The sequence below is a fragment of the Staurois parvus genome, unplaced genomic scaffold (genome assembly GCF_062004578.1).
Source record: "Staurois parvus isolate SC_StPar_1 unplaced genomic scaffold, SC_StPar_1.0 ptg000449l, whole genome shotgun sequence".
In the NCBI taxonomy this organism is placed as follows: domain Eukaryota; kingdom Metazoa; phylum Chordata; class Amphibia; order Anura; family Ranidae; genus Staurois; species Staurois parvus.
Window position 1 is genome coordinate 4,531,610 of NW_028318245.1, and position 27,957 is coordinate 4,559,566.

The window sequence follows — 27,957 nt, forward strand, 5'->3', positions numbered from 1 at the left end:
CCTGCAGCTGTCCTCTCAGCCAATCCCAGAAGAGGTGCTGGGAGGCGGGAACTCCTGAGATAACAACTGTGTGCAGTGGCTGTGAGGTGATATGAGAGGCAGCACCCCTCAGCCAATCCAAGGAAAGTATCTGGGAGGCGGGAACTCCTGAGGTAACAGCTTTGCACAGTGGCTGTGATATGAGAGACAGCACCCCTCAGCCAATCCAAGGAGGGTATCTGGGAGGCGGGAGCTCCTGAGGTAACAGCTGTGTGCAGTGGCTGTGAGGTGAACTGAGCAACAATGACCCCCCCCCTTAGCCAATCCCAGATGAGAAACTGGATGGGGCGGGAGCTCCTGAGGTAACAACTGTGCACAGTGGCTGTGAGGTTATATAAGAGGCAGCACCCCCCAGCCAATCCAAGGGGAGAAGCTGGAAGGCGGGAACTTCTGAGGTAACAGCTGTGTGCAGTGGCTGTGAGGTGGACTGAGAGACAACTACCCCCCCAGCCAATCCCAGAAGCGGAACTGAGGGAGGAGGGAACACCTGAGGTAACAACTGTATGTGGAGGCTGTGAGGTGGACTGAGAGACAACTACCCCCCCCCCTTCCCCAGCCAATCCCAGAGGAGGAACTGAGAGAGGCGGGAACTCCTGCGGTAACAGCTATGCGCAGTGGCTGTGAGGTGAAGTGAAAGACAACTACCCCCCAGCCAATCCCAGGAGAGGAGCTTGGAAGCGGGAACTCCTGAGGTAATGGCTGTGAGGTGAACTGAGAGACAACTACACCCCCCCCCCCCCTTCCACTAACCAATCCTAGGAGAGGAGCTTGGAAGCGTGAACTCTTGAGGTAATGGCTGTGTGGTAAACTGAGAGACAACTACTCCCCCCAACCAATCCCAGGAGAGGAGCTTGAAAGCGGGAACTCCTGAGGTAACAGTTGTGCACAGTTGCTGTGAGGTGAGCTGAGCAGCAACGACCCCCAGCCAATCCCACCAATCCCAAAGGTGGAGCTGGGAAGGGGTCGGGAACTCCTGAAGTAACAGTTGTGCGTATTGACTGTGAGCTGAGCGACAATGACATCTGGCCAATCCCAGAGGAGGAGGGGAACGCCTTAGGTAATAGCTGTGCACAGTGGCTGTGAGATTATATGAGAAACAGCATTCCCCAACCAATACCGGGAGAGGAGCTTGGAAGAAGGAACTCCTGAGATCCCAGCCAATCCCTAGAGAGGAAATGGGGAGACGAGAACTTCTGAGCTAACATCTCTGTAAGGTGAGGTGAGCGACAACAACCCCCCCAGCCAATACCTGGAGAGGAGATGGGGAGGCGGGAACTCCTGAGGTAACAGCTCTGTGAGGTAAGGTGAAATGAGTGATGAAAACCCCCCAGCCAATCCCTGGAGAGAAGACAGGGTGGCGGGAACTCCTAAGGTGAGCTGAGTGACACCATATCCTCACACCTGTTCCTGTGGAAACCTATTAAAGCCTCCATATGTGAAGCTACTCCATCAGTAAATAGAAAAAATAAAATAAAAACAACTCCTTCCTGTATCTTCTTCAATTCAAAGTCATCCCGCCACGACAGAACTGTGTGCGGGGATCAGAGGATGGTCTGTCTGAGGTAAGATGGCTGCCATTAAGGAAGAGTGAAACGCCTGGTTGTTACCAAACAATGTTTCAGACTCAGAATACTTTATTAATCCCAAAGGGAAATTATAGGAAAAGAGAGGAGAAGAGAAAAAGGGGGGGAGAGAGAGAGGGGGAAAAGATAGCGAGAGAGAGGGGGGAGGGGGAGAGAGAGAAGGGGAGGGGGAGAGAGAGGGGGAGGGGGTGAGAGCGAGAGAGAGGGGGGAGAGAGGGTGGGGAAGAGAGAGCGAGATAGAAGGAGAGAGGGGAGGAGAGACAGAGCAGGAGAGGGGAGGAGAGAGTACGGGAGAGGGGAAGAGAGAAAGGGGGAGAGAGCCTGGGAGAGGGGAGGAGAGAGCGAGAGAGAGGGGAGGAGAGAGAGAGAGCACACACACTGGCAGCCCAGATTGTGGACTGCAAAGTTTAGAAGGAAGCTCGGCCATCTTTGTGACTGGAAACACCAGCACACATCAGTTGAGGAAAAGCTATCTCCTACCGCAACAAATGGGCGTGCTCCAGAGAGACAAAAGCAATCAATAAAAACAATCATATGCGATGATCTGGATATTTGCGTTCACTGCGCAAGCATCAAATGCTCAGGTAAGTCAATGTGACGCCATTTACATTTTTAGCGACCACAAACCTGTGAAAAAAAGTAAGTTGCTGTGATGCCTATTTGCACCCTTGCCAACCCAGCCTATTCTCACACGGGTGCGACTTGGACCGTTTCAAATTGCATGGCAAGTCGCACCCTATTGTCTGCAGTGGAACCGTTCAAATCGCTGCGACTCTGACTCGGTCGGAGTTGCACTCATTTTGAAAGCTGTTCCTGCACTAATTTTTGGTGGTTTCAAGTGCAACTTGCATGAAGTCGCACAAATCTCTTCCGAGTCGCACTGACAACCAACTTTGAAATCAAGCGACTTTAAGTGAGGTGGCGCGATTTGAAAGTCGGTTCCAGTGTGAACTGGGGCTTAATGTTCCGCTAACCAATAATGCAAAGCCGAGGAGTCAGTGGTGCTCCGGGTGAGAAGAAACAAGAGATCCTAATAAGATGGGGGGGGGGGGCACTCAAACTTTGGAAGAGCGGAAGGCCACTTATGTGATTTGGTGACTAGTCGGGGCCACAATAAAATGAAATGGTTCAGAATTTTGAATTTATTATTTTGAGTAGCATAATGAGCATTTTTCTCCTGCAGCCTCTGAATGCTGGAGGGAAGGAGAGGAGGAGAAGCCGGATCTCAGCGGTTGCAGGAGGAAAATGAAGAGGATCGGTTCCTCTACACCAGTGGTCTCCAAACTGTGGCCCTGGGGCTGAATGTGGCCCTTTGCTTGCTTTTATCCAGCCCTTGGGCCATTATTCCCTCCACTGTCAGCAACAGTGGGGCATAGTTTCTGCCACTGACACCAACTGTGATCAGTACACTGGCAATGCTGGCACTGGCTGTGATCAGCAACACTGGAAATGCTGCACTGGCTGTGATCAGCAACACTGGAAATGCTGGCACTGGCTGTGACCAGTAACACTGGAAACGCTGGCACTGGCTGTGATCAGCAATGTTGGAAGTGCTGGCACTGGCTGCAATCAGCAATGCTGCACTAGCTGTGATCAGTAACATATGAAATGTTGCACTGGCTGTAATCCGAAATGCTGGAAACGCTGGCACTGGCTGTAATCAGAAATGCTGGAAACACTGGCACTGGCTGCAATCAGCAATGCTGGAAACGTTGGCACTATGCTGAAAACGCTGGCACTGGCTGTAATCAGAAATGCTGGAAACGCTGGCACTGGCTGTAATCAGAAATGCTGGAAACGCTGGCACTGGCTGTAATCAGAAATGCTGGCACTGGCTGTGATCAGCAATGCTGGAAATGCTGCACTGCCTGTGATCAGCATAAGAAATCAAGACATCCAGGGAACCCTGTAGCAAAGGCATCACGTCCAGGGGTAGTCCAGCACTGCCGCCAGCCAGATAGGCATAGGAGGCTCAGGGCATTTCCTGGTCGGGAGGAGATTCTAGGGGTGTGGCTACGCGTTTCAAGTCATTCCTGCCTCTTTATCAGTGCTCTGAGCATCTTATGCCTACCTGGCCAGTGGCAGTGCTGCACAATACCTGAACTGGATGCCTCAACTACAGGGTTCCCTGGACATTGATTTCTTTTGCTCTGCAAGCCTTCAGGTCATGTGAGTTTTTATCACACAATAAATGTTTTAATTATTATTATTATACAGTATTTATATAGCGCCAAAGGGTTTGCTCAGCGCTGTACAATAGCGAGGGGGACAGAACATGAGACAATACAGTAACAATACAATACACGAGGGGTTCGAAAGCCCTGCTCTTTCGAGCTTACAATCTAGGAGGGAGGGGATAGTGGAACAGGAGGAAGTGGCTGTGGGGGATGGAGTGGTGGGAGTGGCTGTGGGGGATGGAGTGGTGGGAGGAGTGGAGATCGGTTGTTAGGTGAGGGTGGGGTTGGCTTCCCTGAAGAGATGGGTTTTCAGGGTGCGCCTGAAGGTGAGGAGGGTAGGTGACAGTCTGATGGATTGGGGTAGGGAGTTCCAGAGGATGGGGGAAGTCGTGGAGAAGTCCTGCGGTCGGGCGTGGGAGGAGGAGACCAGGGAGCTAGATAGTAGGAGGTCCTGTGAGGAACGAAGGGCATGGGTAGGGTGGTATTTGGGTATCAGGTCAGTTAGGTAGTTTGGGGCGGCGTTGTGAATGGCTTTGTAGGTCAGAGTTAGTAATATGAACTGCTGGGCAATCGGGAGCCAGTGAAGGGATGGGCAGAGGGGGGTGGCAGATGTGGAGCGGTCGGTGAGGTGGATGAGTCTAGCCGCTGAGTTCAGGATAGACTGGAGTGGGGATCGCGTTTGTTTGGGTAGGCCAGTGAGAAGGGAGTTGCAGTAGTCCAGGCGTGAGATGATGAGGGAGTGTACGAGTTGTTTAGTAGTGTCTGGGGTGAGGAATGTACGTATCTTGGAGATGATGCGGAGGTGGAGCCTGCATGACTTTGATAGCGATTGGACATGAGGTTGGAAGGAAAGGTTTGAGTCCAGGGTGACACCCAGGACTTTGGCATGTGGGGTGGGATTGATGGTGGCGTTGCTAGTTGTGATGGAGAGGATGGGGGGGGGCGCGGGCTGGGGGGAAGACCAGGAGCTCGGTTTTGGACAGGTTTAACCTGAGGAAATGGAGCGACATCCAGTCTGATATGTCGTTCAGGAGGTGGGCAATACGGGTGGAGAGTGAGGGGGTGAGCTGAGGGGTGGAGAGGTAAATTTGTGTGTCGTCGGCATAGAGGTGATAGTTGAAGCCGTGGGAGTGTATCAGTTTGCCAAGGGAGGAGGTGTAGATGGAGAAGAGGAGGGGTCCGAGGACAGAGCCTTGGGGGACTCCAACAGAGAGGGGGAGGTGGCAGCGTTATAGATGACGCTGAAGGAGCGTTGGGATAGGTAGGAGGAGAACCAGGAGAGAGCAGCGTCCCTGATGCCAAAGGAGTGCAGTTTGGTAAGGAGGAGGGGGTGGTAGACTGTGTCGAAGGCCGCGGAGAGGTCGAGGAGCAGGAGGACGGAGTAGTGGCCATTAGCTTTGGCGGTTAGCAGGTCGTTAATGATTTTAAGTAGGGAGGTTTCGGTGGAGTGTAGGGGACAGAAGCCAGACTGTAGTGGATCAAGGAGGTTGTTATCAGTGAGGTGGGCGCTTAGGCGATTGTAGGCTAGGCGCTCAAGGAGCTTGGAAGTGAGTGGTAGCAGGGAGATGGGTCTAAGATTGTTTAGGTCAGTGGGGTCAAGGGAGGGTTTTTTGAGTATGGGGGTAATGTGTGCATGCTTTAGGGGGGAGGGGAATGTGCAGTAGGGAGGGAGAGATTGAAGATGTGGGTGAGGGAGCGAATGATGGTGGAGGGGGGTGACTGGAGGAGTTGTGAGGGGATAGGGTCCAGGGGGCAAGTGGTGAGGCAAGTAATGCTGCACTTAGACGGTGCCCTCTGCTGTTTTAATGTCCTGATTCAGAGATTTCTTCCATCTCTCTGGAGGAGCTGCATCTTGTCAAAGAGAATTTACCGGATTCAACCCCTGACATACCAGATGAAGACTGGTTTATTGGACCCAAGTTATGCGTCCCAGCGTTTCCTCTCTTGTATAAGGAGGTTCCCCACACACTACTTGCACCATTTCTTTTTCTGATCGACAGCGCTGGAGTAAATGTTCTTCGGTTTCAATACGTTTTTATTCAAAGATTTGTAACCATATATGACAGCGAGCACAATGTCAGCCAAGGAGAACGTTTACACAAAGTCAGGGTACAAGACCATAGTGTTCCGGCAAGTAGAAGTGCCACGCCTATAATTTGTGATCACAAGAAACCCCTCCCCCAAAACATTTTAATTGTGTTATAACGGAAAAATAAGTCGGTACAGAATTATTCGACGTAAAAAAATGGACAGTCTAGAAGGGTATAGTGGGAAGGGGTGAGAAATCTGCTGCGGGATAGACATAGGTTGCTCTTGAATAGCAGTCAAGTGATCCAGAACGAACAGTCAAGGTCCCTAGATATAGAAATGTTCCGTCCGGAGGTTCCAGGCTTGGTCAAATTTGCGTCATTTGTCCTTGAGAACTGCTTTCCACTCAAGAGATACCGTGCCATTTATTTATTTTTCTTCATCTGGGTTAAAGGGGCTGGATGACCACCAAGCTTTTGCAGGAACTTGTTTCGCTGCCGTAAAATTGAGAAAGTAAGGAGGCAAAACTGGGTGCCCGCTGAGGCTTCACATTTAGGAGGGCTTCCCTAGAAGTTACTGAGATACCTTTTCATAGGAGAGCATAGTAGAGTGGTGCACTCTACTCCAATGGTCTCCAAACTGAGGCCTGGGGGCCAGACGTGGCCTTTTGCTTGCCTTTATTTGACCCTTGAGGCACTATTTCACCCACTTATAAGAGGAACTTTTCCCACAACACCAACAATAGGCCATAATTACTCACACTGACACCTACAAGGAATTCTTCCTCCCACTGACACCAGCAACTAGGCATAATTATGACACCAAGGATGGGGCATTATTCCGTCCACTATTCCATCCATTGACACCAACAATGGAGTACAATTCTTCCTGCTGACACCAACAATGGGGCATTATTCCTCCCACAAACACCAATGCTGGGACAACATTCATCCTACTGACACCAATGATGGGGCACTATTCCTCCCACAAACACCAATGCTGGGACAACATTCATCCTACTGACACCAATGATGGGGCACTATTCCTCCCACAAACACCAATGATGGGGCACCATGCCTTCCACAGACACCAATGATGGGGCACTATTCCTCCCACAAACACAAATGATGGGGTACTATTCCTCCCACTGACACCAACGATGAAGCAACATTCCTCCCACTAACCGCAATGATGGGACAACATTCCTCCCACAGATACCAATAATAGGACAACATTCCTCCCACTGACACCAATGATGGGGCTTTATTCCTCCCACAAACACAAATGATGAGACAACATTCCTCCCACTAACCGCAATGATGAGGCACTATTCCTCCCATAGAAACCAATGATGGGGCACTATTCCTACCACTGTCACCAATGCTGGGGCACTATTCCTCACACTGACATCAATGATGGAGCACTATTCATCCTACTGACACTAATGACGGGCCACTATTCCTTCCACTGACACCAATGATGGGGCACTATTCCTCCCACAGACACCAATGATGGGGAACTATTCCTCCCACAGACACCAATGATGGGGCACTATTCCTCCCACAGACACCAATGATGGGGCACTATTCCTCCCACTGACACCAATGCTGGGGCACGATTCCTCCCACTGTCACCAATGATGGGGCACTATTCCTCCCACTGACACCAATGATGGGGCACTATTCCTTCCACTGACACCAATTATGGGGCACTATTCCTCCCACTGATACCAATTATGGGGCACTATTCCTTCCACTGACACCAATGATAGGGGACTATTCCTCCCACTGACACCAATGATGGGGCACTATTCATCCCACTGACACCAATAATGGGGCACTATTCCTCCCACTGACACCAATAATGGGGCACTATTCCTCCCACTGACACCAATAATGGGGCACTATTCCTCCCACTGACACCAATGATGGGGCACTATTCCTCCCACTGATGGGGCACTATTCATCCCACTGACACCAATTATGGGGCACTATTTCTTCCACTGATACCATTGGTGTGGCACTACTCCTGCTCCTATTGACCACCAACCCTGAGGCCATGTTTGTTCTAACTAATTGAATGGCATGGGACATTTTCTACCCCCACCGGCCCCCTAAAGTGTGAAGGATATTAAACTGACCCTTTGTTTGAACAGTTTGGAGACCCCTGCCCTCGATATTTTCTATTCAAATCCAATTCAATTTGAATACTTCAAATCCATTGGGAAAAATTTGAATCCGGTTGAAAACGAATAAACGGAATGAAATTAGTAACTTAATAAATCGATCCGAAATTAAACAAATTTTTATTTTTTTTCCGTTCTGCCAATGTCTATTGATAGCTCCTCTTGCCATATTTATTAGGAGTGAAGTGTGGCTGGTACTTGTGATGAGGAATGGAGACTACACGGGCCGGCACACAGAATGTCCATGTACAGGAGGGGCGAGTCTTGGGCGGAGCTGTGGATTTAGGTATGTTTCTGTAGAAAAATTCTTGGGGGTATGTATATATATATATATATATATCTATATATCTCGGGGTCCCGGTCTGCATCCCTTATATACGGATTCCAACCTCCCCGATTGGATTTTATTTGTGGAGAATGCAGAAAGAGAAATAAGGCCGCCACAACGTGGACAAGACGATTGTAGTCTCCAAGGAGCCTCACAAGAAGGTGATCCTCCATGACACATTACCTACAACCGAATTTCCACTTTTGCCAGGATGCTCTTCTCTACAAATTCATTTTTAGTCATACAGTTCTACTTTTCATTTTGTGTGAGACATTTCCCGCACTCTTAACTCATAAAAGGGCGATTCCGAGTGTGAATTTTCTGGTGTCCAACCAGACTTCCTTTCCTAGAGAAACATTTCCCGCACTCTGAGCATGGAAACGATTTTTCAGCCAGGTGAGTACGCTGGTGTCTGAGAAGTATACTTCTCTGAGTAAAACATTTCCCGCACTCTGAACAGGAAAAAGGACGCTCGCCTGTGTGAATGATCTGGTGTCTAATAAGGTCTCTTTTCTCAGTAAAACCTTTTCCGCACTCTAAGCAAGGAAAAGGACGCTCACCTGTGTGACTTTTCTGGTGTCTAAGAAGGTGTCTTTTCTGACTGAAACATTTACCGCACTCTAAACATGAAAAGGGGCAATTCTCACTGTGGATTTTCTGGTGTGCAGCTAGATTTCCTTTCCTAGAGAAACATTTCCCACACTCTGAACATGAAAAAGAATTTTCACCTGTGTGAATACTCTGGTGTGTAAGAAGTACACTTTTCTGAGTAAAACTTTTTCCGCACTCCAAACAGACAAAAGGACGCTCGCCTGTGTGAATTCTCTGGTGCACAATAAGTTGTCCTTTCACAGAAAAACATTTCCCGCACTCTGAACATGAAAAAGGGTGCTCACCCGTGTGAGTTCTCTGGTGTCTAATAAGGCTTACTTTTTCAGGAAAGCATTTCCCGCACTCTAAACAGGAAAATGGACGCTCACCCGTGTGACTTCGCTGGTGTATAATAAGGTCTCTTTTCTCAGCGAAACATTTCCCACACTGTGAGCATGAATAAGGACGCTCACCCGTGTGAATTCTCTGGTGTCTAATAAGGTGTCCTTTCTCTGTAAAACATTTTCCACACTCAGAACAAGAAAATGGACGCTCACCCGTGTGACTTCTCTGGTGTACAGTAAGGTCTCTTTTTTCGATGAAACATTTCCCGCACTCCAAGCATGAATAAGGACGCTCGCCAGTGTGAATTCTCTTGTGTCTCAGAAGGACTGCATGCTGACTGAAACACTTTCCACACTCTGAGCATAAATAAGGTCGCTCAACTGAGTCACTTTTCTCACGTGTTGTGTCGCCACGCACCAAACTTGGCAATGAAACCTCTCCTGTGCTATCTTCATAACTTGAAGATTCCTTGGAATTAGATGGGTCTATTGCTCTTTCTGCACCATGAGATCTCAGATGAACATCAGGGGTAACAGGATGTGATTGATCCAAAGATTCTTCAGATTTGGAGGGATCCACTGATTTTTCCAAATGGTAAGGTCCATGATATACGTTTTGAACAATGGGATTTACTCCTGGAGAATATTGTGTGATGTTCTCATGTTCTTCAGAACAGTCTGCGGTGAATATAGGATGTCTGTCCGTGATATTCCAGGTGTAGCTTCCATCTGCTGGAGAGACATTTTTGAATGAATAACTATTCTTCGTGCCTGCCACTTAGTTTAGCTTTCATATGGTGTCCAGTATCTCCTCCTCATTTGTTGGGAACATGACGTTATATTGAGGAATGGAGATGGACCTTCATATGGTGTCCAGTATCTCCTCATTTGTTGGGAACGTGGCGTTATATTGAGGAATGGAGATGGACCTTCATATGGTGTCCAGTATCTCCTCCTCATTTGTTGGGAACGTGACGTTATATTGAGGAATGGAGATGGACCTTTCATATGGTGTACAGAATCTCCTCCTCATTTGTTGGGAACGTGACGTTATATTGAGGAATGGAGATGGACCTTTCATATGGTGTCCAGTATCTCCTCATTTGTTGGGAACATGACATTCTATTGAGGAATGGAAATGGACCTTTCCTATGGTGTACAGTATATCCTCCTCGTTTGTTGGGAACATGACGTTATATTGAGGAATGGAGATTGACCTTTCATATGGTGTCCAGTATCTCTTCCTCATTTGTTGGGAACATGACGTTATATTGAGGAATGGAGATTGACCTTTCATATGGTGTCCAGTATCTCCTCCTCATTTGTTGGGAACATGACGTTATATTGAGGAATGGAGATGGACCTTTCATATGGTGTCCAGTACCTCCTCATTTGTTGGTAACATGACGTTATATGGAGGAATGGAGATGGACCTTTCATATGGTGTACACTATTTCCAACTATTTTTTGGGAGAAACATTGTATGGAGGTGTTGGTACAACAATAAGTTTCTTCTTGTTACCAGTTAGGATTTCTCAATCCTGACCTTACTGAAGGATGTCAAGTTCTCGATCTTGAACAGAGAGAGAGCCAAAGTTTTGTTACTGGAGGAGGAAGGTTTAACCTCCAAATAAAGAAAGGGTTCATTGCTATAAAAGCATTTGGAATGAGGAATAGTCTACTGGAATGTGTTTTTGAGGACTCAATATATTAATGCAAAATATTTTACTAAATATACTAAAAATACTGATGGCTCATATTTGTAAGAAAAAACAATAGTATAATATTGATCAGGTTTTGTTTTTTTTTTTCTAATGGGCTAAATGTAATGAACATTTGTCTTTTGTTAACCCCATGAAATGATCTAAATATTAATTTTATACTCAAAGAAGTAAAAAAAAACACAAAACTGTTTCTGAATTTAGTATTTCTTACTTACTCATGTCCATTTGAAGAGAAGATTCCTCCTGTTTACTTTTCATAATCATCTCCCCCTCCTCCATAGACTGCTGATCTCCACTCACCAACATCTCTTCTTCTTCCTCTTTGATCTCAGTTTTTATGTCTTTCAGTTTTTCATTCTAAACCCCAAAGATGATAGAAAACATTTATAAAAAGAAACAAGTTATTACATAGAAGAATGCCCTCTCATGGCTTAGAACACATTTTTTAGATCTATATGCCAAGTCCCACCTACCTGATGATGGTGGGGGATGGTGTGACCTTCCTGTGTGGAATCCCGGGAATACAGAGGACGGGGAAATCTCTCTGGTGGGTTCCCATGACTGGATCCATCTACTTGATGATGGTGAGGGATGGTGTGATCTTCCTGTGTGGAATCCCAGCAATACAGAGGACGGGGACATCTCTCTGGTGGGTTCCCATGACTGGATCCATCTGTAGGAAACACACACAATGACTGAATCCATTGTTTCTATGTGTTTATCAGATGATGGGGGATCTAGGTGGACCCTCCGTACTGCTCTCTCCTTTACATTAAAGTCTCCTCTTACCCGGTGATGTGAGGGGCGGCTGATTGTCCATCATGACGTCCTTGTAGAGGTCCTTGTGTCCTTCTAAATACTCCCACTCCTCCATGGAGAAATAGACAGTGACATCCTGACACCTTATAGGAACCTGACACACACAATGATACAGTCACCATCCAGACACATCCCTTGTCTCTTACTGGAGAATGTCCCAGAATTCCCGGCACTGCTCACCTCTCCTGTCAGCAGCTCAATCATCTTCTGGGTGACTTCTAGAATCTTCTTGGCACTGATTCCCTCTGTTGTCAGGCAGTGAGGTGGAGACACTGTGATGGGTGATATCCCATAGAGATATCTGTTGGATGTTAATGGCTCACCAGATATTTTCTTCACTAATTTATAATCCTGTGTAAAGAGAGATGTTAACAATTACTGATAAGGATTTCGCTGAATTATCCTGAATTTTTTTCATCATCTCTGTGTTTTAACTGAAGAAAAAAGTCAAACGTCATCTGACCCTCCCAGAGTCCGCCTCACCTCTCCGGTCAGCAGGCAAACGAGTTCCAGTGTGAGATCTAGCATTGCATCAGTTATGTGTCTTTGCATTTCGTTCATCTTCATTGACGAGATCTATACAGGACTCTCTGTAGACGGATAATAAAATGACAATAATCAGGATTGTACCGGGATGAATAATATCAGCACAGAGTTCCTCCAGAGGTCTGACACTTCAGACTGCTTCTTACAGATTTTGCTATCCAAAGTCCTGTGTTACTTTTCTTTTCTCCTTCACTTTCACCTGGTGATCTACCAGACTATCGAAACTTTCCCCTCTCCATAAAAGATAAGAGGGGCTCTGTAGTCCAGTTGGATAAATGGTTCTATATTTAGGATGTATCCGGTCTATAAACCAGAGGCTCTGGATGGACGGTTGGATAAATGGCTCTATATTTAGGATGTATCCGGTCTATAAACCAGATGATCTGGATGGACGGCTGGATAAATGGCTCTATATTTAGGATGTATCCGGTCTATAAACCAGATGATCTGGATGGATGGCTGGATAAATGGTTCTATATTTAGGATGTATCCGGTCTATAAACCAGATGATCTGGATGGACGGTTAGATAAATGGCTCTATATTTAGGATGTATCCGGTCTATAAACCAGAGGCTCTGGATGGACGGTTGGATAAATGGTTCTATATTTAGGACGTATCCGGTCTATAAACCAGAGGCTCCGGATGGACGGTTGTATAAATGGTTCTATATGTAGGACGTATCCGGTCTATAAACCAGAGTCTCTGGATGGACGATTAGATAAATGGTTCTATATTTAGGACGTATCTGGTCTAAAAACCAGAGGCTCTGGATGGACGGTTGGATAAATGGTTCTATATTTAGGAAGTATCCGGTCTATAAACCAACATCTGAATGTATCTAATTACCTACCTACCCTCTAAATAAAATTATTAAATGTGTGTATCATCATCTGCTGGAGATAAAAAAAGTCACAGTGACGATGGAGGAAAAGGACGGACATGACGGGGGGGGGGGGGGGTTACTGGGTGTAAATATAAAATAAGATCTTATTACCTCCTCTGTTGCCAGTTCCAGCAATGTCTCCTCTCTACTTCCACCCAACTCACCTCTCACCCGGAACTTCCTGTTTAGTCTTCTACATCACTTCCTGTCTGTGTGGTCACTCATAGGTATTGAAATCGCACCTTGTGTACAGTAAAAAAAATTGCAGCCGATTTTTTTCCCATTATATTGTTTCCTACTGGTGTATTCTGTAACTTTGTTATAATCTATTATTTCTCAGTTGAAACTAAAATTACGTTTAAAAAAGCTGTATTTGTTCTTGTACATTACCTAAAAAAAATTTAAAGAAAGATTCTAAATTAGAGTAGCTGTAAAAGAAAGAGTTGCAGGGGTGTTACTCTCCGACAGCTCTCCTCCACAATCCACACTACATTCTCCGACAGCTCTCCTCCACAATCCACACTACATTCTCCGACAGCTCTCCTCCACAATCCACACTACATTCTCCGACAGCTCTCCTCCCCCCATCATCCACACTACATTCTCCGACAGTTCCCCTCTCACTATCCACAGTACTTTCTCCGACAGCTCTCCTCCACCATCCACACTACATTCTCCGACAGCTCACCTCCACCATCCACACTATATTCTCTGACAGCTCTCCTGCCCCACCATCCACACTACATTCTCTAACAGTTCTCCTCCCACCATCCACACTACATTCTCTGACATCTCTCCCCCCCCCACCATCCACACTACATTCTCTGACAGCTCTCCTCCACCATCCACACTACATTCTCCGACAGCTCTCCTCCCCCCATCATCCACACTACATTTTCCGACAGTTCCCCTCTCACTATCCACACTACTTTCTCCGACAGCTCTCCTCCCCCACCATCCACACTACATTCTCCGAAAGCTCTCCTCACCCACCATCCACACTACATTCTCCGACAGCTCTCCTCCCCCACCATCCACACTACATTCTCCGACAGCTCTCCTCCCACCATCCACACTACATTCTCTGACAGCTCTCCTCCCCCCACCATCCACACTACATTCTCCGACAGCTCTCCTCACCCACCATCCACACTACATTCTCCGACAGCTCTCCTCCCCCACCATCCACACTACATTCTCCGACAGCTCTCCCCCCACCATTCATACTACATTCTCCGACAGCTCTCCCCCCACCATCCACACTACATTCTCCGACAGCTCTCCTCCATTATCCACACTACATTCTCTGACAGCTTAGGTACGACTTCCATACTTCAATCTCCAAAGCAGATATTAAATCCTTGTAACCATGTGGCATTTATAATATGTACTGTCCATCTATAATATCGGCTGACATGGGTGGAAGTGTACCATCTGGGCTTTCCTTGTCACCAATAGTGATAGATGGCTCTCTATGAACTGAGCACATTCCAATCTCCAATCAATTAGGAAGTAAAGTCATTTGTAAAAAAACAGGAGAACAGAACATTGCAGAGCGTTATTGTTTATTGTACAAAATCAGAATAAGTAACACACAATAAAAATAAAAGAGTAAAGGAGTAAAATTACGTTTGAAGTATTACATTTATTGCTAGCCATGTATTGGCTGAACCAGCCTTTTCAGTAGAGCATAAAAAAAGGGTAATGACGCGCAACAGTCCAAGATACCTATACAAAGGATCATTGGTGAAAGACGCGTCCTGGTTGGATGATGTAAGTTATTGCATATTTACAGAAATCCACTCTGCATCCAGAATACAACCATATCGACGGCTCTATTCCTCCCACTGACACCAAAGATTGGGCATTATTCCTCCCACTGATGCCAATGATGGGGCACTATTCCTCCCACTTACACCAAGGATGGGGCACTATTCCTCCCACTGACACCAAGGATGGGGCACTATTCCTCCCACTGATACCAAGGATGGGGCACTATTCCTCCTACTGACACCAATGATGGGACACTATTCCACCCACTGACACCAATGACGGAGCACTATTCTTCCCACTGATACCAATGATGATGCAATTTTCTTCCCACTGATACCAATGATGGGGCACTATTCCTCCCCACTGACACCAATGATGGGGCACTATTCCTCCCACAGATACCAATGATGGGGCACTATTCCTCACACAGATACCAATGATGGGGCACTATTCATTCCTCCCACAGATACCAATGATGGGGCACTATTCCTCCCACTGACACCAATGATGGAGCACTATTCTTCCCACTGATACCAATGATGGTGTGTAATTTTCTTCCCACTGATACCAATGATGGGGCACTATTCCTCCCACTGACACCAATGATGGGGCACTATTCCTCCCACTAATACCAACGATGGGGCACTATTCCTCCCACTGACACCAATGATGGGGCACTATTCCTCCCACTGACACCAATGATAGGGCATTATTCCTCCCACTGATACCAATGATGGGGCAGTATTCCTCCCACTGATACCAATGATGGGGCAGTATTCCTCCCACTGACACCAACGATGGAGCACTATTCCTCTCACTGACACCAACGATGGAGCACTATTCCTCTCACTGACACCAACGATGGAGCACTATTTCACCCCCCACTGACACCAATGATGGGGCACTATTCCTCCCACTGATACCAATGATGGGTCATTATTCCTCCCCACTGACACCAATAATGGGGCACTATTCCTCCCACAGATACCAATGATGGGGCACTATTCCTCCCACTGACACCAATGATGGGGCACTATTCCTCCCACTGATACCAATGATGGGGCACTATTCCTGCCACTGACACCAATGATGGGGCACTATTCCTCCCACTGACACCAATGATGGAGCACTATTCCTCCCACTGACACCAATGATGGGGCACTATTCCTCCCACTGATACCAATGATGGGGCACTATCCCTCCCCTTGACACCAATGATGGGGCACTATTCCTCCCATTGACACCAATGATGGGACACTATTCCTCCCACTGACACCAATGATGGGACACTATTCCTCCCACTGACACCAATGATGGGACACTATTCCTCCCACTGACACCAATGATGGGACACTATTCCTCCCACTGACACCAATGATGGGGCACTATCCCTCCCACTGACACCAATGATGGGGCACTATTCCTCCCACTGACACCAAGGAGGGGGCACTATTCCTCCCACTGACACCAAGGAGGGGGCACTATTCCTCCCCCTACACCAATGATGGGGCACTATTCCTCCCCGACACCAATGATGGGGCACTATTCCTCCCCGACACCAATGATGGGGCACTATCCCTCCCCGGACACCAATGATGGGGCACTATCCCTCCCCTTGACACCAATGATGGGGCACTATTCCTCCCCCTGACACAAATGATGGGGCACTATTCCTCCCACTGACCACCATATCACTTACTGTGTGTTTTGAATGCAGAAAAAAAAAGCACACCGAAACGCATGTAGTGTGAACTGGTGTCTTTTTTTCTGCATCCAAAACGCACAGAAAGTAGGTTCTATGGTGGTCAATGTCATAGTCAGGGCTTGCAGTTGCAGTATGTTCCGGTTGCAGAAAAAAGTAGAACAGGCGGCATTTTTCCTGCACAGAACCGTACTGGAACACAGTAAAACACATAAAAAATGTATCGGAATGCACGTCCCTATTTAAATTGAGTAAAAATAACCGGAAGGCATCAAATACGCACCGGAACGCGCCAAAAACGCACATGCAGAAACGCATCTGGACTGCGTTTTTATGGTGTGAAAGAATTTTCTATAGTACTGTCCCCCTATCTACTGATCAGTTCCTTCTGTAAAATGTGACCACACAATTGTCAACAGCATCCATTGGTGTGAACTAGATGATGTCAAATCAGATTTCCTTGGTGTTAAACATTTCCCGCACTTTGCACTTGGATAACGACAAGCACTTGTGTGACCTTTGGTGTGCAAGAAGCTGTCCGTTGTGAATTAAAATTTTCTGCACTCTGTACACCAGTAATGACACTCGCCAGCATGAATTTTGTTTTAAGGCTTCCATTTTGAATCAAACATTTCCCGCACTCGAAGCAGTAGAAAACGCTGTCTTGTGAATTCTCTGGTGTGCGTGAATTGCATTTTATGCATGAAACATTTTCCACACTCTTAACATGGGAAGAGACGCTCACCTGTGTGAATTATCTTTGTGTTATTGAAATCATTAAAAAGAATCTTCATCCTTGTGAACTTTCTGGTGTCTAAAAAGTACACTTTTCTGAGTGAAACATTTCCCGCACTCTGAACAGGAAAAAGGACGCTCTCCCGTGTGAATTCTCTGGTGTTTACTGAGGTCTCCTTTGTGAATGAACCCTTTACCGCAGTCTGTACAGGAGAAACGACGTTCACCCGTGTGAATCCTCTGGTGACTAATTAGGTTTCCTTTCTCGGTAAAAGATTTTCCACACTCTAAACATGAATACGGGCGCTTACCCGTGTGAATTCTTTGGTGACTAATGAGGTTTCCTTTCTCGGTGAAAGATTTCCCGCACTCTGAACATGGATAAGGGCGCTCACCCGTGTGGATTCTCTGGTGTTTAATAAGATCTCTAATTTGAACAAAACGTTTTCCACACTCTGTGCATGAAAAATGACGCTCCCCTGTGTGAAATTTCTGGTGTCTAAGAAGGTCTCCTTTGTGAATGAAACATTTCCCGCACTCTGTACATGAGAAAGGGCGCTCACCCGTATGAATTCTCTGGTGTTTATGAAGTACATTTTTCTGTGCAAAACATTTTCCACACTCTAAACATGAATAGGGCTGCTCACCGGTATGACTTTTCCGGTGCATACCAAGGTCATCTTTCTGAGTAAAACATTTCCCACACTCTAAACACGAATAGGGACGCTCATCGGTGTGAATTCTCTGGTGTGTAAGAAGGTTTCCTTTGTCAGCAAAGCATTTCTCACACTCTGAACAGGAAAAAAGACGCTCACCTGTGTGAATTCTTTGGTGTATAATAAGTGCTCCTTTTTGAATGAAACATTTCCCGCACTCTGAACATGAATATGGACGCTCACCTGTGTGAATTCTCTTGTGTATAAGAAGTGCTCCTTTCTGAATGAAACTTCTCCCGCACTCTGAACATGAATGTGGACGCTCACCCGTGTGAATTCTCTGGTGTCTATGAAGGCTCCCTTTCGCAGTGAAAGATTTCCCGCAATCTGAACATGAAATAGGATGCTCACCCAAGGAACTCCTCTGCTGTTTAGGCAGTGCTTTGTTTTTAGTGCCAGATTTCGTGCAATCCAAAGGGGAACGCTCTCCTATGTGACCTATATCACATAAAGAAGACTCTTTGGGGTTGGACGGATGTGTTGATCTATCCGCACTGTGAGACCTCAAATGGATATCAGAGGTCATGGTATGGGATTGGTCAGAAGGTCCTTCATTAGAGGAAGCCGGTATTCCCTGCAAATGGTGAGGTCCGTGATGTACAACTGGGACAATGGGATGTACTCCAGGGGAATTATATTCTGCCTTCAAATCTGCGGATACCATTGGATCTTCTGCTGAACTATTCAGAATAAAGGCTCTATCTGGTCCAAAAAAAAAAAAGAAGAAAAAGTTTCTAACAAAAATTAAAAAATATTGTTCAAGTCTTTCATTTGGGAACTCTGGGCTAAGTATTGCACTGGGGCCCGGGGCCCCACATGAGGTGTCCCCATCATAGTGCTCATATACTGTACATCAGATGTCCCCATCACAGTGTCCTCTTACATCAGGTGTCCCCATCACAGTGTCCTCATACATCAGGTGTCCCCATCACAGTGCCCTCATACATCAGGTGTCCCCATCACAGTGTCCTCACACATCAGGTGTCCCCATTACAGTGTCCTCATACATCAGGTGACCCATACATCAGGTGTCCCCATTCCAGTGCCCATATACATCAGATGTCCCCATCGCAGTGTCCTCATACATCAGGTGTCCCCATCACAGTGTCCTCATACATCAGGTGTCCCTATCACAGTGTCCTCATACATCAGGTGACCCATACATCAGGTGTCCCCATTCCAGTGCCCATATACATCAGGTTCCCCCATTCCAGTGCCCATATACATTAGGTGTCCCCATCACAGTGTCCTCATACAACAGGTGTCCCCATCACAGTGTCCTCATACATCAGGTGACCCATACATCAGGTGTCCCTATCACAGTGTCCTCATACATCAGGTGTCCCCATCACAGTGTCCTCTTACATCAGGTGACCCATACATCAGGTGTCCCCATTCCAGTGCCCATATACATCAGGTTCCCCCATTCCAGTGCCCATATACATCAGGTGTCCCCATCACAGTGTCCTCATACAACAGGTGTCCCCATCACAGTGTCCTCATACATTAGGTGACCCATACATCAGGTGTCCCCATCAGTGTCCTCTTACATCAGGTGACCCATACATCAAATGTCCCCATCACAGTGTCCTCTTACATCAGGTGACCCATACATCAGGTGTCCCCATCACAATGTCCTCTTACATCAGGTGACCCATACATCAGGTGTCCCCATCACAGTGTCCTCTTACATCAGGTGACCCATACATCAGGTGTCCCCATCACAGTGTCCTCATACATCAGGTGTCCCCTATGATAGTGTCCCCATACATCAGGTTCCCCCATGATAGTGTCCTCATCACAGTGTTCTTATACATCAGGTTCCCCCATGATAGTGTCCCCATACATCAGGTGTCCCACATACATCAGGTGTCTCCATACATCAGGTGACCCATTCCAGTGCCCATATACATCAGGTGACCCCATCACAGTGTCCTCTTACATCAGGTGACCCCATCACAGTGTCCTCTTACATCAGGTGACCCCATCACAGTGTCCTCTTACATCAGATGTCCCCATCACAGTGTTCTTATACATCAGGTTCCCCCATGATAGTGTCCCCATACATCAGGTTCCCCCATGATAGTGTCCCACATACATCAGGTGTCCCCATACATCTGGTGTCCCACATACATCAGGTGTCCCCATAACAGTGCTCCCATACATCAGGTGTCCCCATAACAGTGCTCCCATACATCAGGTGTCCCCATAACAGTGCTCCCATACATCAGATGTACCCATAACAGTGCTCCCATACATCAGGTGTCCCCATACATCAGGTGTCCCACATACATCAGGTGTCCCCATACATCTGGTGTCCCACATACATCAGGTGTCCCCATAACAGTGCTCCCATACATCAGGTGTCCCCATAACAGTGCTCCCATACATCAGGTGTCCCCATAACAGTGCTCCCATACATCAGATGTACCCATAACAGTGCTCCCATACATCAGGTGTCCCCATACATCAGGTGTCCCACATACATCAGGTGTCCCCATAACAGTGCTCCCATACATCAGGTGTCCCCATAACAGTGCTCCCATACATCAGGTGTCCCCATCAGAGTGTTCTTATACATCAGGTTTGCCCATGATAGTGTCCTCATACATCAGGTGTCCCACATGTATCAGGTGTCCCACATGCATCAGGTGTCCCCATAACTGCTTCCATACATCAGGTGTTCCCATAACAGTGCTCCCATATATCAGTTGTCCCCCATACATCAGGTGTCCCCATAACAGTGCTCCCATATATCAGTTGTCCCCATAACAGTGCTCCCATACATCAGGTGTCCCCATAACAGTGCTCCCATACATCAGATGTCCCCATAACAGTGTTCCCATACATCATGTGTCCCCATCACAGTGTTCTTATACATCAGGTTTGCCCATGATAGTGTCCTCATACATCAGGTGTCCCACATGTATCAGGTGTCCCCATAACAGTGCTTCCATACATCAGGTGTCCCCATAACAGTGCTCCCATATATCAGGTGTCCCCCATACATCAGGTGTCCCCCATACATCAGGTGTCCCCATAACAGTGCTCCCATACATCAGGTCCCCCCCATACATCAGGGGTCCCCATAACAGTGCTCCCATACATCAGGTGTCCCCATAACAGTGCTCCCATACATCAGGTGTCCCCATAACAGTGCTCCCATACATCAGGTGTCCCCATAACAGTGCTCCCATACATCAGGTGTCCCCATCACAGTGTTCTTATACATCAGGTTCCCCCATGATAGTGTCCCCATACATCAGGTGTCCCACATGCATCAGGTGTCCCCATACCAGTGCTTCCATACATTAGGTGTCCCGCATACATCAGGTGTCCCCATAACAGTGCTCCCATATATCAGTTGTCCCCCATACATCAGGTGTCCCCATAACAGTGCTCCCATACATTAGGTGTCCCGCATACATCAGGTGTCCCCATAACAGTGCTCCCATATATCAGTTGTCCCCCATACATCAGGTGTCCCCATAACAGTGCTCCCATACATTAGGTGTCCCCCATACATCAGGTGTCCGCATAACAGTGGTCCCATACATCAGGTGTCCCCATAACAGTGCTCCCATACATCAGGTGTCCCCATAACAGTGCTCCCATACATCAGGTCCCCCACATACATCAGGGGTCCCCATAACAGTGCTCCCATACATCAGGCATCCCCATAACAGTGCTCCCATACATCAGGTCCCCCACATACATCAGGGGTCCCCATAACAGTGCTCCCATACATCAGGTCCCCCCCATACATCAGGTGTCCCCATAACAGTGCTCCCACACATCAGGTGTCCCCATAACAGTGCTCCCATACATCAGGTGTCCCCATACATCAGGTGTCCCCATAACAGTGCTCCCATACATCAGGTGTCCTCATAACAGTGCTCCCACACATCAGGTGTCCCCATAACAGTGCTCCCATACATCAGGTGTCCCCATAACAGTGCTCCCATACATCAGGTGTCCCCATACATCAGACGTCCCCATAACAGTGCTCCCATACATGTCCCCCCCCATACATCAGGGGTCCCCATAACAGTGCTCCCATACATCAGGTGTCTCAGGTGTTCCCCATACATCAGGTGTTCCCCATACCTCAGGTGTTCCCCATACATCAGGGGTCCCCATACATCAGGGGTCCCATACATCAAGTGTCTCAGGTGTTCCCCATACATCAGGTGTCTCAGGTGTTCCCCATACATCAGGTGTCTCAGGTGTTCCCCATACATCAGGTGTCCCCATAACAGTGCTCCCATACAGGGAGGAGAAAGCTGAATCCTCTCCCCAGCACAAGCCAGCCACAGCTCCTTTACAGTTGCAGTCAACTTTGACATTGCAGTCAACACCCACCAATCTCTCAATTCTACACTGAGTGGAGAGTCGGTGACTGTCAGTCACCACTCTCTGCTCTGCACCTCCAGTGCTCACTGGAGCGCCGGGCTGTGGAGGGGGCAGGAGCAACTGGCTCTGGCTCTGAGCGACTCACTGAGGCTGAGCCAACTGCCGTTCAGGCATCTGGGTGGATCCTGACACTAAAGTCAGGATCTCTCCAGAGTCTGGCTCTGTGACGTCAGCAGTCTTGGCCACCGTGTTGCAGCTCAGTTTGAGGGTCTTGGCAATCTTCTTATAGCCTAGGCCATCTTTATGTAGAGCAACAATTCTTTTTTTCAGATCCTCAGAAAGTTCTTTGCCATGAGGTGCCATGTTGAACTTCCAGTGACCAGTAAGAGAGAGTGAGAGCGAGAACACCAATGTAACCCACCTGCTCCCCATTCACACTTGAGACCTTGTAACACCAACAAGTCACATGACACCGGGGAGGGGAAATGGCTCATTGGGCCCAATTTGGACCTTGTCACTTAGGGGTGGACTCACTTTTGTTGCCAGCAGTTTAGACATTAATGGCGGTGTGTTGAGTCGTTTTGAGGGGACAGCAAATTTACATGTTATACAAGCTGTACACTGACTACGTCACATTGTAGCAAAGTGTCATTTCTTCAGTGTTGTCACACGAAAAGACAGAATCAAATATTTACAAAAATGTGAGGGGTGGGACTCACTTCTGGGAGATGCTGTATATATATACATTGTATACAGTCTGGGGGAGGGGGGGGGGCTCACTTCTGTCAGATACTGTACATTAGTAAAATAAACAGATTCTGCATTTGGTGTTTCTTACTTACTTGTGTCCATATGTAGAGAAGATTCCTCCTGTTTACTTTTCATAATCATCTCCCCCTCCTCTATAGACTGCTGATCTCCACTCACCAACCTCTCTTCTTCTTCCTCTTTATTTTCATTTTTGATGTTTCCCAGTTTTACAGCCTAAAACCCAAACATGATAAAACGTAATCTCTGGAAAAGTTACTACCAGGGGCGGACTGACCATTTGGAAACTCGGGCAGTGCCCGAGGGCCCGTGGTCAGTAGGGGGCCCCATGAGATGCCCCTGGTATCTTTTTCATAGGCTTTTTTGAGTTTGGGCAAGGACACAGGGGCCCCATGATCCCCTATTGCCCGGGGGCCCCATGAGTTGTCAGTCCGCCCCTGGTTACTACCAATAATAATAACAATAATAAAAAAATACACTGAAGGAGTTCATCTCATAGAAAAGAGAATAGAATTTGAGTGTTTTCTCTCAATTTCTAAATACCTGATGATGGTGGGGGATGGTGTAATCTTCCTGTGTGGAATCCCAAGAATAAAGAGGACCACCCTCCTTCATAGACAGTGAATGTCCAATCACCATCGTCTCTTCTTCTTCCTGTTTTACTTTAACTTTCATGTCTTTCAGTTTTTTGTTCTAAATAACAAAAATAAAGGAATAAATAAATAAAAATCAAAAAAAAAAAATGATATACAGTAGAAGAATGTCACCTCTTAGCTTAAAATATATTTTCGGTCTTCATGCTCAGTCCCACCTACCTGATGATGATGAGGGATGGTGTGACCTTCCTGTATGGAATCCCGGGAATACAGAGGACGGGGACATCTCTCTGGTGGGTTCCCATGACTGGACCCATCTACCTGATGATGGTGATTGATGGTGTGATCTTCCTGTGTGGAAACCCGGGAATACAGAGGACGGGGACATCTCTCTGGTGGGTTCCCATTACTGGATCCATCTACCTGATGATGGTGAGGGATGGTGTGACCTTCCTGTGTGGAATCCCAGGAATATAGAGGATGGGGACATCCATGACTGGATCCATCTGTAGGAAACACACATATTGACTGAATCCATTGTTTCTATGTGTTTATCAGATGATGGGGGATCTAGGTGGACCCTCCGTACTGCTCTCTCCTTTACAATAAAGTCTCCTCTTACCCGGTGATGTGAGGGGCGGCTGATTGTCCATCATGACGTCCTTGTAGAGATCCTTGTGTCCTTCTAAATACTCCCACTCCTCCATGGAGAAATAGACAGTGACATCCTGACACCTTACAGAAACCTGACACACACAATGATACAGTCACCATCCAGACACATTCCTTGTCTGTTACTGGAGAATGTCCCAGAATTCCCGGCACAGCTCACCTCTCCTGTCAGCAGACCAATGATCTTCTGGGTGAGGTCTAGAATCTTCTTCTCTTTTCTCTCAGGTGTCAGGAAGTGAGGTGAAGGCACTGTGACGGGTGATGCTTCACGAAGACAGATGTTGAGCATTGGATCACGAGGCATATTCTTCACTATTTTATAATCCTAGGTAAGTAGAGTAAAAAAAAATTACTAAGACTTCACCTCTCCAGTTGGGTTACTAATTCAGTAAAAGAGAGGAGAGTGATGTCATGTGACCTCCCAGAATCCTCCTCATCTCTCCGGTCAGGTCTGTGTTTTTTTAAGAGATAAAAGTGATGTCATGTGACCTCCCAGAATCCTCCTCACCTCTCCGGTCAGGTCTGTGTTTTATTAATAGAGATAGGAGTGATGTCATGTGACCCCCCAGAATGCTCCTCACCTCTCCGGTCAGCAGGTAGATGATCTCCAGGGTGAAGTCCAATATCCTCTCAGTCACTTGGATTTGGTCACAGCTCATGTTTATTGATTTGACCATGTGACCCGAATAGGACGCTCCTGTACAAGCAATAAACTGATGAATATTTGCACTATACTGGGATGAAAAAGGTCTCTAGTGTTCCTCCTTTGTTCTCATAAGTGTCTCTTCAACCCCTTGTTATACTATATTACAGGCCTCATTTTTCAATAAACTGAAAGAAAACTGGAGATTACCTTTTATTACAACTCGAACCAAACTGTGGATAGAAGATCAGACGTTATTTATATATATATATATATATATATTTATTTTTTTTTTATGGCAGCCCTCATCCTCAGCCTCTGCATCCTTAGTTAAAACAAAAAAAAGCACCTGTAGCTATTTTTCAGTTAACTTGCTTATATAATTGTGCACCTTGACACTGCAAGAGCTGATCTATGGCCCCTTTCTCTATTATTAAATTTCAATTTAACTATAATAATTAATAAATTGGTATAAATTAGGATGTATCCAGTCTATAAACCAGAGGCTCTGGATGGACAGTTGGATAAATGGCTCTACAGGTGAAACTCGAAAAATTAGAATATCATGCAAAAGTTCATTTATTTCAGTAATGCAACCTAAAAGGTGAAACTAATATATGAGATAGACTCACTACATGCAAAGCAAGATAGTTCAAGCCGTGATATGTCATAATTGTGATGATTATGGCTTACAGCTCATGAAAACCCCAAATACACAATCTCAGAAAATGAGAATATTCTCGGCTCAAAGTGTCCCACTCTAATCAGCTAATTAAGCCATAACACCTGCAAAGGGTTCCTGAGCCTTTAAATGGTCTATCGGTCTGGTTCAGTAGGAATCACAATCATGGGAAAGACTGCTGACCTGACACCATCACTGACACCCTCCATAAGGAGGGAAAGCCTCAAAAGGTAATTGCAAAAGAATTTGGATGTTCCCAAAGTGCTGTATCAAAGCACATTCATAGAAAGTTATGTGGAAGGGAAAAGTGTGGAAGAAAAAGGTGCAGAAGCAGCAGGGATGACCGCGGCCTGGAGAGGATTGTCAGGAATAGGCCATTCAAAAGTGTTGGGGACTTTCACAAGGAGTGGACTGAGGCTGGAGTCAGTGCATCAAGAGCCACCACACACAGACGGATCCTGGACATGGGCTTCAAATGTCGTATTCCTCTTGTCAAGCATCTCCTGAACAACAAACAATGTCAGAAGCGTCTTACCTGGGCTAAAGAAAAACAGGCCCGGTCTGTTACTCAGTGGTCCAAGGTCCTCTTTTCTGATGAGAACAACTTTTACATCTCATTTGGAAACCAAGGACCCAGAGTATGGAGGAAGAATGGAGAGGCACACACTGCAAGATGCTTGAAGTCCAGTGTGAAGTTTCCACAGTCTGTGTTGATTTGGAGAGCCATGTCATCTGCTGGTGTTGGTCCACTGTGCTTCATTAAGTCCAGGGTCAACGCAGCCGTATACCAGGAGATTTTGGAGCACTTCATGCTTCCTTCCGCAGACGAGCTTTATGGGGATGCTGACTTCATTTTCCAGCAGGACTTGGCACCTGCCCACACTGCCAAAAGCACCAAAACCTGGTTCAATGACCGTGAAATTACTGTGCTTGATTGGCCAGCAAACTCGTCTGACCTGAACCCCATAGAGAATCAAGAGAAAGATGAGAGACATGAGACTGAACAATGCAGAAGAGCTGAAGGCCGCTAATGAAGCATCCTGGTCTTCCATAACACCTCAGCAGTGCCACAGGCTGATAGCTTCCATGCCACGCCACATTGAGGCAGTAATTGCTGCAAAAGGGGCCCAAACCAAGTACTGAGTACATATGCATGCTTCTACTTTTCAGAGGTCTGATATTGCTCTATGTACAATCCTTGTTTTATTGATTGCATGTAATATTCTCATTTTCTGAGATGTGGATTTGGGGTTTTCATGAGCTGTAAGCCATAATCATCACACTTATGACAAATCACGGCTTGAACTATCTTGCATTGCATGTAATGAGTCTATCTCATATATTAGTTTCACCTTTTAAGTTGCATTACTGAAATAAATGAACTTTTGCACCATATTCTAATTTTTCGAGTTTCACCTGTATATTTAGGATGTATCCGGTCTATAAACCAGAGGCTCTGGATGGACGGTTGGATAAATGGTTCTATATTTAGGATGTATCCGGTCTATAAACCATAACAGATGTCACGGGTACTATGGAGATAGAGAACGGACATGATGGGGATTACTGGGTGTAAATATAAAATAAGACCTTATTACCTCCTCTGCTGCCAGTTCCAGTAATGTCTCCTCTCCTCTTCCTCCAGACTCACCTCTCACCCGGAACTTCCTGTTTGGGCATAACATCACTTCCTACCAGTGTTTTACTTAACTTTCTGTCTATACTTAACATCACATCCTGTTTGTGCAGTCCATGTACAGTTGGCCACTTTGTGCAGAATATAAAAATTTCAGCCTATGCTATGTCTTACTATGTAATCTCCTACTTCATGATGTGGGTTATTGCATTCTTTATTACATAAGTATATAATACTTCAAATAATATCAAGCAATAAAAACATAAAAAGAAAAAGCTCTCCTCCACCATCCACACTACATTCTCTGACAGCTCTCCTCCCCCCACCATCCACACTACATTCTCTGACAGCTCTCCTCCCCCCACCATCCACACTACATTCTCTGACAACTCTCCTCCCCCCACCATCCACACTACATTCTCTGACAGCTCTC

At 46.6% G+C, this 27,957-nt stretch overlaps 2 protein-coding genes across 3 annotated transcripts in view; both read right to left on the reverse strand.

Moving 5' to 3' along the window:
* Positions 1–13,999, reverse strand: part of LOC149453398 (uncharacterized) — a 29,712-nt gene extending 15,713 nt beyond the window's left edge. Inside the window, exons 1-7 of the mRNA XM_089688638.1 lie at positions 12,302–13,999; positions 11,999–12,169; positions 11,793–11,912; positions 11,473–11,667; positions 11,215–11,356; positions 8,697–10,007; positions 3,958–3,964 (exon numbers count right to left, since the gene is read on the reverse strand). Coding sequence (XP_089544764.1) covers positions 3,958–3,964; positions 8,697–10,007; positions 11,215–11,356; positions 11,473–11,667; positions 11,793–11,912; positions 11,999–12,169; positions 12,302–12,385 — 2,030 coding nt within the window. The 5' untranslated portion in view covers positions 12,386–13,999. The remainder of the gene's footprint in view (positions 1–3,957; positions 3,965–8,696; positions 10,008–11,214; positions 11,357–11,472; positions 11,668–11,792; positions 11,913–11,998; positions 12,170–12,301) is intronic.
* A 797-nt stretch (positions 14,000–14,796) lies between these two features.
* Positions 14,797–27,817, reverse strand: LOC149453400 (uncharacterized). Of its 2 annotated transcripts, XM_089688288.1 has the most exons (8): positions 27,487–27,817; positions 25,145–25,260; positions 24,724–24,888; positions 24,514–24,637; positions 24,111–24,397; positions 23,839–23,988; positions 23,370–23,511; positions 14,797–18,876 (listed from the first exon to the last, which is right to left on the reverse strand). In XM_089688288.1, exons 2-8 carry the CDS (start codon positions 25,238–25,240, stop codon positions 17,501–17,503), a joined length of 2,340 nt encoding a protein of 779 aa, XP_089544414.1. In that variant the 5' UTR covers positions 25,241–25,260; positions 27,487–27,817; the 3' UTR covers positions 14,797–17,500. The 2 variants fall into 2 exon arrangements, with proteins under 2 accessions (XP_089544414.1, XP_089544413.1); XM_089688287.1 differs by lacking the exon at positions 27,487–27,817 and having other exon boundaries at positions 25,145–25,764.
* Positions 27,818–27,957: the final 140 nt, after the last annotated feature.

What these genes read in the sequence shown, in the direction of transcription:
- LOC149453400 (XM_089688288.1), bottom strand. Translation starts at nt 25,240, where the DNA reads ATGGTCAAATCAATAAACATGAGCTGTGACCAAATCCAAGTGACTGAG. An exon ending in TCTACCTGCTGACCGGAGAG is followed by an intron (nt 24,889 to 25,144) that starts GTGAGGAGCATT and finishes CTACTTACCTAG; the next exon opens with GATTATAAAATAGTGAAGAA. An exon ending in GCCGCCCCTCACATCACCGG is followed by an intron (nt 24,398 to 24,513) that starts GTAAGAGGAGAC and finishes TGTTTCCTACAG; the next exon opens with ATGGATCCAGTCATGGATGT.